The 16,577-nt window shown below is 55.8% G+C and overlaps 1 protein-coding gene across 3 annotated transcripts in view; it reads right to left on the bottom strand.

Annotated features, from left to right (window-relative positions):
* SUMF1 (sulfatase modifying factor 1) overlaps window positions 1-16,577 on the bottom strand; it is a 62,557-nt gene that overhangs the window by 12,594 nt on the left and 33,386 nt on the right. For 2 of the 3 annotated variants that reach the window (XM_024565803.3, XM_053929367.1), the window contains 2 exons: window positions 15,442-15,501; window positions 7,372-8,398 (listed from right to left, as the gene is read on the bottom strand). In XM_024565803.3, coding sequence (XP_024421571.2) covers window positions 8,288-8,398; window positions 15,442-15,501 — 171 coding nt within the window. In that variant the 3' untranslated portion in view covers window positions 7,372-8,287. Of the gene's footprint in view, window positions 1-7,371; window positions 8,399-15,441; window positions 15,502-16,577 lie in introns of those variants that run through there. The other variant, XM_071222169.1, reaches the window with a different exon arrangement.

Below are 16,577 nucleotides of genomic sequence, written 5' to 3'. Positions count from 1 at the left end.
ACCAAGCTACACACAGGAACGGTCAGAGTTCTTAGTTCAAAGAGGGGCTCCGGACCTCCCCACCCCAAGGGCAAAAATAAGATGGTAATCACCAGTCATGGCGGGTTGTGGGCCGGGCTGGCGAGGGGAAACAGTCGACTCCGGAAGGCTGGTTTCATTAACAGCGAATCGCCTCTGCAGGCCACAGTCATGTGCCGTTGGCACCCCCCGCCCCCCCCCCCCCCCCGGGCTGTATCTCAGCCACAGAAGGTTGGGAGGGCTCCCGGGCCGAGTCCAGGCAGCAGCCTGAGCCTCTCCACTCACCTCCCCTGACAGCTACTCCTGAATCCTGCAGAATTTCCCCCGTGCTGCGCTACCGTGGCTGTTCTCAGATTCATTTTAGAATTTTTTTTAAAAAGTCGAAAAGCGTTCACTGTGTGGGGGACGTGACTTGGTACAGCCTTTGTGGAGGGCTGTCGATATCCATCACCAACTAAAATAACCACATGCTTTGCTACAGGAGTTCCACTCCCAGGAATTTGTCCTACCGAAATTTCTGCATAAGCTGGCAAAGATGTAAGTAGGTACATACAAGTTTATTGGAATATTTTTTAACAATAAATACTGGAAACCACCCACGTTATTCTTCCTGATGTCAAATAGGCCCCTCAAGCCACCTTCACTTTCTGAAATTCTTCTTGCAGCTCAGCTTGGGAGAGGCCCACTGCCCAGGCTTCCAGGTCGCCAATCCCCTCTTCAGCTTCACCCAGCCCGTTAAACCTCCCGGTGCATTTCTCAGTTCTGTCACTGTGTTCTTTGGCTCTGAGACTTCTGAGCGACACTTTCTTACGTTCTCTCTGTCTTCGCTGAAGTTCTGTGTCCCTCTGCCTCTCCCGAGTTTGGTAAGCCATTACTTCACAACCATTACTTCGAACTCTGTGGGGTAAGGGTGTTCTCCTAAGGTGTTACCTTGTCCTTGCGTCTGGAATGCAGTCCTCTCTTCCCTCATCTTGCCTGACCCTGTTTGTTTCCGGTGGGTCAAACAGCCACTCTCCCAGTCCTGTAGGAGGGCTGGTGCGCAGAAACACCTTGTTCTCCACCTTGGCCCTGGCTCCTCCCTCTCCTGTCATTGTCAGAGTGGCCTGATTTATTCCGGATGGGTCCCCGCATTGGAGGTGTGCCGAGACTGGGAGTGAGGCACTCAAGCAACGGCTTTGAAGTCTGCACATGTGTGTGCGTACTTGGAGATATGTATCCATTCATTCCCGTGGGACTGCGATCAACCCACCGGCCTCCAGACCAGGCAACCTGTAGGTGACTCCGGGCGGCAGTTACAGAAACTGGGGCTCCAGCTGAGGGTGTAAGCGCCATCCTGGGAGGTGCCGGTGGGCAGTGGCGAGGTCAAGGCAGAGCCGGCTTAGGCGGGGCCGCCAGAGGACACCGTGACGGCCGACACCTGCTGGCTCTCGCGGGCAGCCCCTTTAGCTGTTTGAAAAGGGTGCTTTCTCCCCTGGCTCCTGTGTGTCTATGTATACACTTACACACGATCTGTACTGTGTACCAATACATACGTGTATACCATATGTTTGCGAACACACAGGGAAAAGTCTGGGAAGACACACCAACTGGCGAGTCGTTACCTGCTGGCAAAGATCTGGGAGCAGACACACCAGTCACAGGATGAAAGGGCTTCTAAGGATAGTGTGCACATGTTTTAGAGTTTCTGGGTTGACCTTATGTATTTTATTCTTACAATAAAAAGAGCAAAGGTTTTGTAATGATGCTTGACAGTTAATAATTATTAATAAAGGCAGTAGAAATGCAGAAAATAATCAGAGTATGAACACATTCGTTCCCGGGCCTCTCCTCCCCTCCGCAGGTCATTCTCCAGCTCCACCCGCTCTTTAAAAACCCAGAGAGTAGAGCTGACATACTTTAGGACCGCTTTCTGCTACGTGAGCCCTCCCAAGCCCGCATCGCCCCTGGACAGAAGGTTCTTCAACTCCAGGTATGGCTTGTACAAACACCGCGGAAAGCAATCTGGCCACTAGAGGGGGACATCACACACGAAACCATTCCAGGTGCCATTTCACGGAAAAACCTGTTCTGTTCCGCAGCGGGAGGCGTAGGGCCCGCTCCAGTAGAGAGTGTCCAGAGCCGTCAGCCCTCCGGAATCATCGCTGTGACTCAGCCTCTGGCTTGCCGAGTATGTCCTGCAGCAAAACGGTTCAGTAATAAGGATAAAGTCACCGAGGGGAATGCGGCTTTTTCCTCCCGGCCGAACCGAATATCCACAAATGTCCCAGAACAGAGACTACGGCCGCCTCCGGAGCTGCCCTGAACGGCACCTTCGCTGCAGCCCCCAGTCCTCAGCGGGCGGCAGCGTCAGGGCAGAGGGCGAGGACCTGCAGCCGGTTCCACAGAGACCGGGAGGCCTCCCCATGCTTCTCAGACGCTATTTAACAAGCCCCATGCAGGACCCTTTTTTTTTTCACTCTTCACACACGATCTCAGCTGTCAGGGGTCATCTTCCCAGGGGTCCGAGCCTGGTGCTAATGAGCTAATAAGGCACCTTCCAAGCTTCATTATTTCCCATTTACCCAGCCTTCCCCACCTTGCCCCTAAGAATTCCACCTCTTTATGAAGGCAACCATTTTACAAAGAGAAGTGGAATGGGGCGGGAGCAGGCCTTTTGAAAAGCCTAGGACCCGAGCGTTGACCTTGGCCACCTCGCCAGCACAATCAGATTCACGAGGGCACTGACGTTTGAAGTTTGGAATGACCGTGATGAAGCAGGTCGACATCTTACACGCAGACCATTCTACGCTGACGATCTCAACCCTCCTGCCTCGGGTCTGCCTTCTGTAGAAGTATTTCCACTTAATTCCCAAAACCACAGCAGCAAACAGGGTCGGTAAATCACCCGAAGTCACAGTGTTGCAAGTGGTAGGACGAGGACTGAGACTGAGGCCATCTGGCCCCCGAGCCCGTGTCCTTGACCTCGAATGCACCCACCACCGCGCTCTGTGCCCCTTCTCCCTGGAGGCCGGCCCCACCTTCTCCCCCTCCCACCCATCCCTCCCCACCCCAAACTCACAATACACCACAGAGGTACTGGTGCAGCGGACAACGGAAGTCACCCAGCCAGCCCTGGTTCGGCCCCGTGCAGACGTGTCACCTGGGCACCTTGCGCACACTCGTGGTCCAAGTTTCTGAGACGAGGGGAGCAAAACCGCAGGGTGAAGACGAAACCCACCAGGAGGAAGACGGCTGCTGCATGAAAGTAACTTGGACCTTTCTCACAGGCTTAATGGCACAACCACCTTCCAAGGGGGCAGAGGCGGGTGACCTGCGGGGTCCCCTCGGTCACTCCCCCACCCCCACACCTCCCTGCAGAGTCTGCGATAGGGGACCCCCCCCTCTGTGCCCCCACTCTGTGCGAAGCCCTTTGGCGGAGTCTCCCTATCAAAGCGGCTCCAGCAGAGCAACTGGAGAGGTTACAGGGGCTTCCTTCCAGTCACTGAAAAGTAAATGAAGTGGGTTTGGGCAAGTGCCTGCGGCAAAACTGCGGACTTCCCGAAAGCAGCCCCACAGGGCCCTACCCCCACAAGGACCAAAGTGAACAAGCAGGTAACCCTCCTATCAGTGCCACCTGAGGAGGACACTTATCTCTCTTGGCTTCTCTCTCTTCCTCTCTTGGCATCTCTCTCTTCCTCTGAGAGTCCCAGCTGGTTCCGCCCCCCCCCCACCTCCCTATTCGGTGGTGCTCCTCTTACCCAGGTGACGGCCCCGCGGACAAGGTGGGAAAGAGCCGCTCTGATGGGCCTTCCATTTCCTCAGCAAAGAAACCAGCGCTTGTCAAGTATGGCCCAGGCCCAGGGGCGCAAGGACAACACTCCCGCCCCCCTCACTGGGGCATGGGGCCCTTCCTGCCCCACAGCTGGGGCCGGTCACGGGGCCGATGGCTGCGGCCACTGCCCACTCAGCAGGGTGGCTCTGGGGGCATTTGGGGGCAGAGGAGAATCCGGCAGGAATCCCCACCCTTGGTGCTGATTCCCTGAACTGTCTGACCCCCAAACAGGGCCGGCATCAGAGAGGGGCTCTGCTCCCACACAGCCTCCCTGGGTGTTGTCTGGAACGGCTTTTGCGTCAGCAAAACATTAATCAAAGTCCTGCTCTAGGGGTCTCCACTCTCGACTGAGAGGAGGGAGGGAGCTCTGGCCGGCTGCCGGCACCACCGTGGCCTCTTCGGGTTCATCGTTTCCACTGGGCTTTAAGCATTTGAAACAATAAAGGCCTCATTTCCCTCACAGCCCGCCGGGTTCTGCAAGCCTGCAAAACCAAGCCTGCTCTGGGGTGGTCTTTATCGCAGAGTTCACTTTAACACAGAAATGAAACCAGTAGTCGAGAACCTGACACTTCCACCGCTGTCTGATAGCACTGTGCCAACTTCGTCAGAATGCTACTGCTAATGAACCTGAACCGTCCTCGATGGTGCCACTGAGGTGCCCTGGGCCTGCTGAGTGATTGAGGACAGGGGTGGGGTAGGGGAGGGGCCGGGAGGGCATTTCCAGTAGGATGAAGCCCCTGGGCAGCCCCTGCCCGTCCCCACACTGGACATTCCTAGCTGGTACATTACTTACCCCATCAGTCACTTTTTCCAAGAGGAACACTCGAGATTTTGTGCTGCATGAACCAAGTCGGCTTTTCCGGACCGAGGCTGAAGGCGGCGCCCCAGGCCCAGCCTGGCTGCAGCAGCAGCTTCGGAGGCCTTCACAGCACTTGTGTTCACACATCAGAGCTGGTCACCAGCACTAAAAACTCAGAAGGCTTCACGTGGAAACGCAGACGCCAGCAACTCTGGGCCCACTGCCGTGTGGCAGCCATGGGAACAGGGGAGCAGCAGCGAGCTCTCTCTCTCTCCCTCGCTCTCTCTGTCTCTGTCTCTCTCTCTCTCTCTCTCTCTCTCTCTCACACACACACACACACACACACACACACACACTTGGCCCGTGTCCTGTCCCCACCCCTCACCCCCAGCCCCATCCCCCAGAGGGCCAGAACACCCCACGCCTCCCGTTTCCTCCCCAGAGCTGCCTGCAGGTTGGCGCCCCAGGAGAAATAGTGGCCCTGGTAAGGTCCGTGTGGGACGGGAGGACGGGAGGAGGAAGAAACGCGTGCACAGTATCATTTTATAAAGAGAACTAAATCCCACGGGCCTCTTGCACGCAGCTCCTGAAGTCTCGGAACGGAAAACACCTGTTTCCCCATGTTTCATTTCGTCTGGATGCTCCTTCCACTGAGTCAGCCATGGGTTTTCCCACAGACGACAATACCAGCGCAGCCTGGAAACCCGTGACCTGCTCTCCACAGGTGGTAGCGAGAGGAGTAGCCCTGAAGGCCCCACGGAGGAAGGCCCGCTGCCTGGTGTGCTGACAACGGGGTTCTCCGTGAGCACGGTGGGGAAACCGAGCCCTCCCGTGCAGTAGTGGGGAGCCGTGACCTCACACACGGTGCCCAAGCAACACGAACGAAAACACAGCACCTTCCAGGCCTCATTTTCCCGAAGGGTCGTCCTAGGAACAACACAGGTGCCTTGTCAAAAAAAAAAAAAAAAGGAAAAAGGGGGTGGGGTGGAGGAAGGAAAGAAAAAACTGGCTAAACGGGTGCAGGTCCGTATGGCAGTTGCAGCTGTGGGCTGAACCACACGCAGTTTGAGGCACTGAAGTGATTAGATGTTTCCCAACAGGGAAATGTCACCCTGAGGGCCACCTCCTTCACACCCAGCCCACCCCCTCTAATCATGTGGACGAGGCTTTAAAAAGGAAGAAAGGACTTGCGTCCCACTCAGCCCATCTGCGCACCCCGGCAACAAACCAACACTGTGCACCCGGGCAGGTCTGAAGCAGACCTCCAATCCCTCCCCGCTCCAGTGGCAGGGAGTAAGGGCTGGCGGCACAGACCCGGGGAACAGCTCCGTACAAACCAAACACGGTGAAAAGCCGAGCAGCATATACAGATGCGGCAGAGCCGAAGGCTCCATACGGAGCGCTTTAAAAAGGGTCTGAAGTCTGCAGGCCTGACTTTTGCCTTTGATGCCGACGCCTTCGAGGACCTGCACCCTGGAGAAGGAAGAGGGACCCAGGGCTCACGGCTGCAAAGGGCCGACTGGCTGGCCGCTAGCCGCAAATGCACGGGAAACTGAACGGAGCTGCTGGTCTTGCCGGGACCACTGTTGTTTTCGTCCCTGCTCCACTTACAAAAACGCCTGAAGTGTAAGCATCCGCCCTGTTCTTCCCGGGGTCCCGTTCTTCACGTGCAGTTTCGCAGACGGGCAGGTCTTCCAGGAGCGCATCTCTGGCACTGAAGCTGCCACCCCATCGGTCCGCCCCGTGTCAGTAGGGACCCTCCACGGGGGAGCGGCAACAGCTGTCCGCAGTGGGGTGCGCTCTTTGCTGGCAGCCTGCAGATGCGGCTCTCGGGTGGGGGGGCTTGGGGAGGTTTTGTTTCACAAACTCTCTGATAATGTGCTGCTCCGCATGCAATTCAAAAGACTGGGCCAGAACACAGTCCAAAATATTTATGCTGTACCACACTCACTAACAGGAGGGCCCAAAGTGCGCGCGGCAGAAATAAAACCCTGCAAACATACCAGCAGGTGGGAGAACCAGTGAAACAGAAGCTCCGCTTGACAAGCAGCAGCTTCGAGAATAAAATACCTTATTCCCTGCGTTAGTTTTTGCAAATAAGCAAAAGCTTTTTTTGTTTGTTTTGCTCGGAATGAATCATCAATTGGTGAAGGTTTGTAGGGAAACATTCTATATCCACAAACTGACAGATTAATAAAGGGGAAACCGCCCAGGAGCACGGCTGTTTCTCCAGACAGACGCCGGGACGCCGGGACGCTGGGAGGCGAGGCACCAGGTGGCAATCACGTGCGGGCTGAGTGACGCTGACTGACTCTCCCCACGACCAACAGAGACCGGCCATCTCTTTGGAGTGACAGGTGGACATGTCTCCAGGGTCCTGGGGGCCAGGACGGGACCCTGACAATGGGAACACATGATGGAGAGCCATCCCTCTGAGACGGGGCTCTCCTGCCGCAGAAGGGTTTACAGGACCACCCCTCGGGTCCCCTCCTGTCCTGGGGCACGAAGACGAAGGGCCACAGGGAGGCCCCCGCAGGACAGCCTTGCCCTTTGGAGTAACAGTTCCCCCACATGTCTCACATGCCAAAAGCTACCACGTAGCCAACGGACAGGGACGTTTTCCGGCAAACAAGTGCCTCATGTCCCCCGTCGTTTCTTTACAAGAAAACACAGGGGGGCGGGGTGTACAAAGGAGCCGACAGGAGTGAAAGCCGGCCACAGACACTGGTTTATTCCACGGGAGTGAAAGCCGGCCACAGACACTGGTTTATTCCACGGGTGCGTGACTCAAAGCGTCTGAGCCCCCAGCTGCCGGGTCCCAACCCCCCACCAGACACCGGGACAGATACAGTTCGTCCACGGCCCCCACTCCCCTCCCCCGCGTCTAGAACTTGGCAGGTCTCACATTCCCCGGAGGCTGTGGGGAGAGGGGGAGATGGGGCTGGGGACTGCCCCCTGAACCAAAGGCACTTAACATTGAAAGATAAAGCACAGTGGAACACCCAACGACCTCCCTGCGAGTTCACAGGCTGAACTGGAACCCACAGTCCCGCCCGAGGGAGTCCCCACAACAACGAGAAAGACACGCATTTCCCTGGAAGAGCAAAGTGCACGTGACTATAGAGACCGGGGCCAGGGCCACTCCCACCCCGTCCTTTTCTGAAAATACCTACGAGAACTCTTATTGTACATGATTACAATCACCCGAGGTTCACAGATGAGAAAAAATAGCTCAAAGGTAACCTGTCGGAAAGTCTCACTGGGAAATCACAATAGACTGATATGCTCACAGAGCTGGCAAGTGGCAGCCCGAGGCCCTGCATGTGTCCCCTCCCTGGACAGACGGGACACCGTGGGTGGGACCCTGGGGTCTGCCTGCCCCCGCATCCAGAGCCTGGGTGGCACGCAGCCTCCGAAGCCTCGCTGCGGTTCCCTCCACCCCCCAAAGTCAGACAGGGCACCGGGCTCTGGAAGTGCAGTACACAGCCCGCACGCGGATGCAGGTGAGCGATTTGGTCTCGCAGGCAGTTCCTCTGGTGGGCGGCAGGCACGGCCGCACCTCGGTGGGAATCTGCACATGGCTGGCCCGTCCTGTTGCGGGGAGCTGAGCGCGGGTTAGACACGACTTCTCCTGGGCCCGGGAAGGCTGTTCCTGGCGCTTAGCTGGCGGTGGGCAGGCGGTCGGCGGCGCAGCGGAACCCCAGGTTGGAGGCGGAGCTGTCCGGCGTGTTCTGGCTCCGAGCTGCGCAGCGGTACCTGTAGCAGTAGGACTGTACAGAGGGGGCAGGTGAGTGCTCCGCACCCACGGGCTGCGCCCACGCCCCGCAGACAGGGCCACCCTCACGAGCAGCCCTCCTGCACGCGCAGCAAGCGCGGCACACCCGAGTGCAGCCCCAACCAGCCAGGGACCGGCGCCACACAGAGATGGCGGCGGCGAGCGCGACTGCGCACGAACCGTGAACCAGCACCGGTTTCGGTTTCGGTTTCCCGGCTCAGGGCGCCTCCACCTGTCAGACCGGTGAGTAGCCACTAAAAACCACGTCTTTCGGTAACATTTCATGGCAGGAGACTCCCGCGATGCAACCGCAAATGAACAAGCCGCAACACCAAACTGCTCGTGCGCTACGATCTCAATCTGGGTGACGACGCACAGCGGAGAAAAGCAGCCCGGAGATTCCAAACGCACCGCGTCTCCCGCACTGAGTGGGCGTGGCGTGCACACTCCGCGAGTCTGCAGGCCACGCTGCAAGTACACCAGAGAAGGGTCTCGGAGTTCGCAGACTGGTAACAGGGCTGGGCAAAAACCCAGAAGTGTTCCAAAGAAGGAAAACAGTTACAAGTTCTGATAGTGAAAAGCACATTCTCCAGAATTGGCAGCCCTGCACCCTCAGCCCCAGGACTGGTCCAGGATGGTCACCAGTCACACGGCAGGCCGCAGGCGGGTGGGTGCGGGGGCCTGGCCAGTCCCGGCGGGGATGACGGATGCCAGCTGGAGGGGTGCCTGAGCCCCGCGGGGTGATCAGAGGGCCCCCCAGGGTGCAGGCGTGCACGCAGGCCCTGGCCCAGGAAGGGGAAGTTCCCAGACATCTGAGTTCCCAGACTCGAGTCAGAGCAAGTACAGCGTCCTGCCTCCTGCCTCAGCCTGCACCTTGTCACCGATTTCAGCAGCTTGGTTAGAATGACGCCATTATACACACCGGCTACCTGCATGCTCTCCTCGTATACGTTACCACTGTAATCTGAGGAGTCACTTGTTCAGTTAGAATAGTATCTGGCACTTGACCAAGTGATAAACCCGAATGGCAATTGAGAAAATATTCAGAACATCAAGATGTTATTTAACATCCGGCAGATCGGTGACGATTAAGCAGCAAGCCCAGGACCATCAAGAGCAGGAAGGGCGGTGGAAAGCGTGTTCAACACGTCACTTGTGGAGTTCACACCCCAGTAAGTGGTACAGCTGCACAAGTCTGTGCGTGGCACTTGTTCTGCATGCGTACTTCGCAGGAGCAGGGGCACGAGCACGCGGGCGCAGACTCGGACCGCCCGTGCGGGCCGGTGTTCCGTTTGGTCATCGCAGCCCAGGGGCACTAACGCTACCCGAGACGACACAGTTTGCGAGAGGAAGTAGAATTCGAACCCAGGCCTAATGGGAGCGCTTGCCTCCCTGGCAAGATCCCCCTCCCAGGCAGGAGGCACCCCGCCGCAGGCGTCCCAGCAGAGAGCAGGCGCAGCGCGCTGCGAGAGCAGACCGCGGCCAGCACCCGGCCGGCCTGCTTACAGAACGCGCAGAACCCTGGGCTCGCACCCGTAGCTGCCTCATGCCGGGCAAGGCCTCTGCGAACCTGCTCCCTGACCGGCAACGCGGGCTGTGCGTGGAGGAACCTCAAAATGCCCCACCTCACCTTTACACGGAAAGAGCCAAGCGCCAGGCCCGCAGCAGGCGCTGTCCCCGCTACAGTGGGCAGAGCGCTCGCCTTTGCAGAACCGGGCTGAGTCTCGCCGGGCGCTTCGGGTCCACCTGCCGCCTCACTGACCAGGAGCACCGGCCAGCGCCCACAGGCCTCGGCGGCCTCGCTCCGGAGGGCAGCGTCCCCGCCCCAGCTGAACATGCAGTTGCTGCCTGCACCGGGAAGTGCCTTGCTACACAAACGGGAGGCTGAGGGACCCCCAGCGACAAGGCGGAGGGCTGGGGGCCAGCTGGCTGCCGCATCTCCACAAGCACCTTATTCTCCAGGGAACTCACACAGTTCTAAGTCAGATGCTGTTCACGCATCACACCCGTGACAACTCTGATGGCCGGGGGCCTGAGGGGGCCCAAGGCTGGGACGTGGACAGCAGCAGAGAGACCACAGAGCCCAGCAGAGGCTGAAGCCCCCGGGTACACACAGAGTAATTCCATTCTGGGAAGGAAAAAATAAAAGTACACCAAAAACTCTGGTAGGATACCCACAGCGGTTCTCTGTAGGAAGCAGAGAAAATCCTTCCTTTATTTTCAGTTTACGTGTATTATTTACTTTATACTTTTTAATGCAATGAAAACGTTTTGTTTGTACAACAGGAAAGCTTGAAACCAGCAGCAGCACGAAGAACTGGTCTGTTGTTGGACCTCAGCAGCCCCCCAGACCTGGCACTCACCCGGACGGAGAGGAAGGGCTCAGCCCCGACAGCAAGGCCCGGTGCGGGCCAGGGCTGAGCGGCCCGGACCACCCCTGCACACGGCCCCATTTCAAGGGCACGCGCTCCCTGAGCAAACACTCACCAACAAGCAGCCCGTCTAAACCCCAGGGCTGGGGCACGAAGGGACACGCACTCGAGGAGGAAGCGGCCTGATTTGAACGTCCTCGCTGCTCCCTTATCCCAAGTCCACTTTTAGAACCGAAAATGGTTATTATTAGCGCGGTTAGATCTTTGAGCGGCTGAAATATGGGTCACTTTACTAATTAAGAACATTTCATCAAAGTGGCTAATTATGTGTGAAACTGATCTCAATACCTGAGCTAAGAATGTCATCCTGGACTCGGGGACAATCCACTGGAGACAATGACCTACCCGCCTTGGGGCTTCGACGGCAAGTGGGGCACAGCGGGGCTTCTGTGAGAGGGAGGCTTTCCGGGACAGAGGAGGGCATCCGGTAACGGCAGCCCGTTATAGACACTCATTATAAACCTCATCACAGACAACCACCCTCGACCGCCGGGCCTCCCGGTGCCACTGACTCCAGAGCCTGGTGTAAGGGGTAGGGGGACAGTGGGGGTCTCCCCCGCTGCAGGTTGAGCGGAGGCCCCACCGAGATGAACTGAACCCACTCGACAACGACGGCTGGTATTGCTGAGCACTCACTAGGTGAACGGCTCTAAGAGCGTCCCGGGCTTGCACTCACGGCGCCCTCCCAGTGACCGGGCAGGCGGGCACTGCGTGGCCAGGTTCTGACTTGTACACCCGCAGAGAAACTGAGGCCCAGGGTGCCCAGGCCCCACAGCCGATGAGCGACGCGTGCAGAACCAGAGCCCTCTGGACCCCACCCCAGAGCCTTGCCGCTGCCCAGAGGCCGCGTGGCCTCGCTTCCCCTCCTGGGCCTTGCCACCTCACTGACATGGGAGGGCCTCTCACCAGTCACCGGTCACCAGTCACCATCACACTGACCGCAGTCATGCAGTGGTACCGGCCTCCGGCCAAACGTCAGCCACTGTGGAAGCAAGGTGGTTTTTTTCTAAATGAGTTACATTATTCTCTCTTTTTTGTAAAGTTCATTTTCTTTCTTTTGGTGTTTTTCACCTATGCCCTAGGAATCATCTCCAGGATTCCCCCACCTCACCAGGAATTCGTTAGCTGGATCCACATGCAAAAAAAGGAGGGGAAACAGCCTGATTATAACAGAGATGGCGCCCAGGACACTGGCGTCCCCAGCAGCAGTCACTGAGACCCTCCCCTGAGCGAGGCGCTACTTCCCCAGGTGCTTCATCCGTCCGTCCCTCCTCCAAACCTCTCACGGGTGTGACCAAATTTGCACCTAACAGACATGAGGACTGAGGCTCAGAAAGGCTCGGTCCGGAGAACCCGGAGAGCAGGGAGCAGTCACAGGCCCCCAGCCCAGACCTCGTTCTGGGGTCCGCAGCTCCATCACAGAGCTAGGGCTGCCACTTTTGACCCAGTGGGAGGGGCCAGGGCTTGAGGAGTAGCTCCCAGCCAGCCTGTGACCTTCTCCTGGTGCTCTCCTTCCTGGAATGTCATCTTCTCTGTCCCTCAGTCTTGACTAAATTAACACTCTAAATAAATCACTAAAGCTGTAAAACAAAGAGGGATAGCTTATACACCAAAGGAGAGAAATCGAGTGATAAAAATACTTAATCCCCACGAAGTCAAAAAAAGAAAAAAATAAAGAGAGGGAGAAAAATAGGAAAAAACAGATGAGACAGAAAGAAAAATAAATATCAAGACGTCAAAATCAAACCCAGCCGCACCAATAACTACATTAAGTGTAAGGGGTCTCGACAGCCAATGAAAAGACAGAGATTGAGCCGATGAATTCAGACTCCGATGAAACGGACAGATCCCTCGAAAGACACAGACTCCCAGATGCTAATCAAGAAACAGATGATCGCATAACCCTGCAGCCGTTACCTGAATGAAATTCAGGGCTGTAACCCGAGGCCCAAACCACTTCCCTCGGGGAGTCTGTCAGACAGAAAAGTAGGTTTCCAGTTGTGAGTGCGCAAAACAGAGGGTTTACTCTGGTACTATTTATTACTTATTAACTATTGTGTTGTTTTCCACTCTAACAACCGGGAACCTACTTTTGCCCCACCTTTTGTTTAAGAAAGAAACAGACAATTCTACATAAACCCCTCCAGGAAATTGAAGATGAGGAGATATCTTCCCACTCAATCCATGAACTCAGCAACTCACTGAGACCGAACCAGACTAGAAAACGAAACAGGCCAACCCCCAGCGTGAACACGAGCGCAAAAATAAGCCAAGATATACAGAAAGGATAACACATCATAAGTAAGTGCGTGTATTCCAGGAAGGCAAGGATGGTTTAACGTTAGAAAACTTAAAACCAATGAGTGGAATTCACCATATTAACAGGCAGAAAGAAAACCATACAAATATCTCAACAGCTACAGAAAAAGGATCTGGCCAAATAAAATACACGTCCGTTTCTGTTAAAAACTGTTCAAAAAACTAGCAATAGAAAGAGACTCCCTCAAACTCACAAAGGGCGACCTTGAAGACACTACAGCCAGTATCGAATTTAACTTAAAATGCTGAGTGTCCACCCCCTACGGTTCTTGCTTCAGAAATGAGGAAGAATGTCTATCACCACTGCCGTTCAACACTTCGGTGGAGGTTCTACACAGTACCGCACAGCAGGAAAAACCATACAGGACACCCAGACTAAAAGGAAGAGGCAAAACTGCCATATTCACTACCTATACACAAAACCCAAGAGAATCTACAAAACCAGTATTAGCATGGATGAGTCTAACAGGGCTTCAGGACACAAGATAAATATACAAAAACCGACTGTACCATGTAATGTACTTATTAGAAACAAATATTACTGGCCCTGGCTGGTGTGGCTTAGTGGTTGAGCAATGACCTGTGAACCAAAGGGTCGCTGGTTCAACTCCCAGTCAGAACACATGCCTGGGTTGTGGGCCAGGTCCCCAGTAGGGGGCGCTCGAGGGGCAACCACACATTGATGTTTCTCTCCCTCTTTCTCCCTCCCTTCCCCTCTCTAAAAAAAATAAGAAAATAAAAATAAAAACAAATACTAAGTTAAAATATATTTTAAAGGAATAAACTACAAAACCTCTAAAATACAAATTTAAAATAAGAAACTAAAATGTGAAAGCAGACATACTCCCATGCACGGTGTGGGGATATGCTAGTGTTCATGCTTAAATTGCTTTTACAAGCTTCATTCTCTCCATTGTTTCTTGAGAAAAAAATCTTCTGGCCCTCAATTTGTACAGAGTAACTGGATTCCCAATTAAGAAAAGTACCATGTGTCAGAGACAGAATGGGCGGCAATTAAGGTTTGGAGATACTATCGTGTGGAGAGAGATTCATCCAGTTTTCAGGGAAGTCTGCACCCCCAGCAAGAGGATTCCGATATTCTCGCAGTAACTGAATTAGAGAAGAAATCTGGGACTAAGGACTGATGCATATACAAACATTTGAAAGTACTGGGATGACCTGGGACAATGTTTTTCATTTAAAATTAAAATGAGAATTTCAAAGGTAAATTTGCCCACATCGCCCTATAAATGCAGGTGTAAAGCAGAAAGTGATGAGCTCAACTCCACGAACTCCCATCACACTAAGTGGGCTAAAAACTCAGAGTCCCATAGACACGCACACACCCTCTCCACCAGTGGTCCCCCTCGCCCACGGGTCCCAGACGCAGCTCCGCCTCCCCGTCCGCATCACCTTGACAGCGTGAAGACCCTGGTGCCCTCCGCACGTTCCAAGAAACCAAATCAGAACGAGGCAGAAGGAAAGCAGGTGTCAGTCTTTCTATGGACCCCAGATGAGTCTAGCGTGCAGTGAAGTCTGAGAGCCACTGTGTTTGGGCGCAGTTTGTCAACACTGCCGTCGTCAAATCAGTAACTTAATTTGGAGCCTTTACGGGTTGTTTTAAGTCTCTAACGGCCTGGACTGACTGAGTTACTACGGGAGGCTTCCTGTAACAACAATTTGCAAAATGTCATCTCGTGCAGAGGCAGGAAGACAGAAGGTGAAGTGCTGGAGACGCTAAAATACGTAACTTAAAGAAAAGGGAAGGAAGGGGTGTTTGCCTTCCAAACTCCTCCAAGTGGTCACTGACGAAACTCCGAGTCGCTCCGCCTGAGCAACAGCAGTCCGCTCTGGCCACGGCCTCGGAGCCCAGGGAGCGGAAGCGCTCTAGGGGTGACACGCACTTCACAAGGCATACACTCCGTGCCAGGGACGCCCGGCCCCCCACTCACAGCGGCCTCCTAACCTGAGCAGGAGGCAGACAGCCAGGGAGCCCGGCACGGGTCGAGGCTGTGCTCCCAGAAGAGACATAGGCTGCACCCCAGTTCACGGGGCCCGGCCTCTCAAGGGTCCGGATTCGACAGGTGGGATCAGGCTGACAGCAGGCCACTCCCGCCATCTGCCTCTGGAGCCACTGCTCCGCATGCCGGTGCCCAGACTTTCTTCCCGGCTTCGGCGCGGTTAGGTCTGTAGTCGCAGAAGCAGACGGGGCACCACAGAGCTACAGGGCACCGTGGACCCACAGCCTGCTGCCAGAACCCCGACAGAGGGCAGTGACTTGGCTTACCTTGTGGCACATGTAGGAGCCGCCTTTCTTCACCCGGTCTTTCCCGGAGGGGGGCCCTTTCTGTGGGGGAAGAGAGCACGTGAGTCCAGCGCGCGAGCTGCCCCTACGGTGGGACCAACTCCACCGAGTCCAGCAGCCCCCGTGGAGGCCCAGACTCCCATGCGCACTTCCTCCCAGGCCTCACGCCTGTACCCGGCACCCTCCCCACGCCCACCCCCTCACTCCCACCACCCTCTGAGGCCCAGCCCTGCCCCTCTACCCCACAGCGTTCCTCACCCGGCATATCCCCCACCCCTGCCCCTGCTGATCCGCAGTTGCCCTGCGTCCTGGCCAGCACCCCACTGCACTGGCCAGCCGCTCTGAATTACGTGATTACACGTTCGCCATCCTACTGTGTGACGCCTGTAAACCCTTTGCTGACTGCAGGAAGGGATTTGCTTTGTGTCTTCAAACCAATTTTAGGTCAGGTTCACTGACGTATGATTACATACAGCAAACTTCTCAACCTTCTTCAACGCAGACTTCTGGTGCGTTGACGAATGGAAGGTCACGTGACCCCCATCAGAGCAGACTCCGAGCACAGAGCTGTGCGCCTGGCCTGACGGGTAAAGCTGCGCTTGCCAGAAAACACCACAAGGCAGGAGTAGACACCGCTGTGGGAAACGATTACCACTTTGCCAAAGACGGGAAAATTACTGGGAGGGTGTAGCGGGTCAGAGAGTCCCCACATTCACACTCACCCGGAGCCTCGGAAAGTGACCTTATTTGGAAATGGGGACATGGCAGGTGGGTACTTCTGGGTTAGTATGCGGCCACAGTGCATCACGGTGAGCCGCAAATCCGGTGGCCAGTGTCCGTGCACCAGGGGAGAAGCCACAGAGACACCGGGAGCCGCGTGAGGCGGCGGCGGTGGCGGCGGCGGTCGGGGTGGTGCGGCCGCCAGCCCAGGGGGCCCGTTGGCGGCCCGCGCCCAGCAGGCTGCCAGGACATTCTGCTGCCTGGACGAAAGAACGCACTCATAGGGAGATCACGCGTGTGGACACATGTACACCTGTTATAAATCTGCCCACCTTCCACGTTAAAGAATCCCCAGAGCAACTTGGTAAAAAGAGATGATTTCACTGTTCTGTTATTTC

This window comes from Desmodus rotundus, chromosome 8 (assembly GCF_022682495.2).
Source record: "Desmodus rotundus isolate HL8 chromosome 8, HLdesRot8A.1, whole genome shotgun sequence".
In the NCBI taxonomy this organism is placed as follows: domain Eukaryota; kingdom Metazoa; phylum Chordata; class Mammalia; order Chiroptera; family Phyllostomidae; genus Desmodus; species Desmodus rotundus.
The sequence above is the reverse complement of the archived record's forward strand: the minus strand, read 5'-3'. Positions and strand labels throughout refer to the sequence as shown.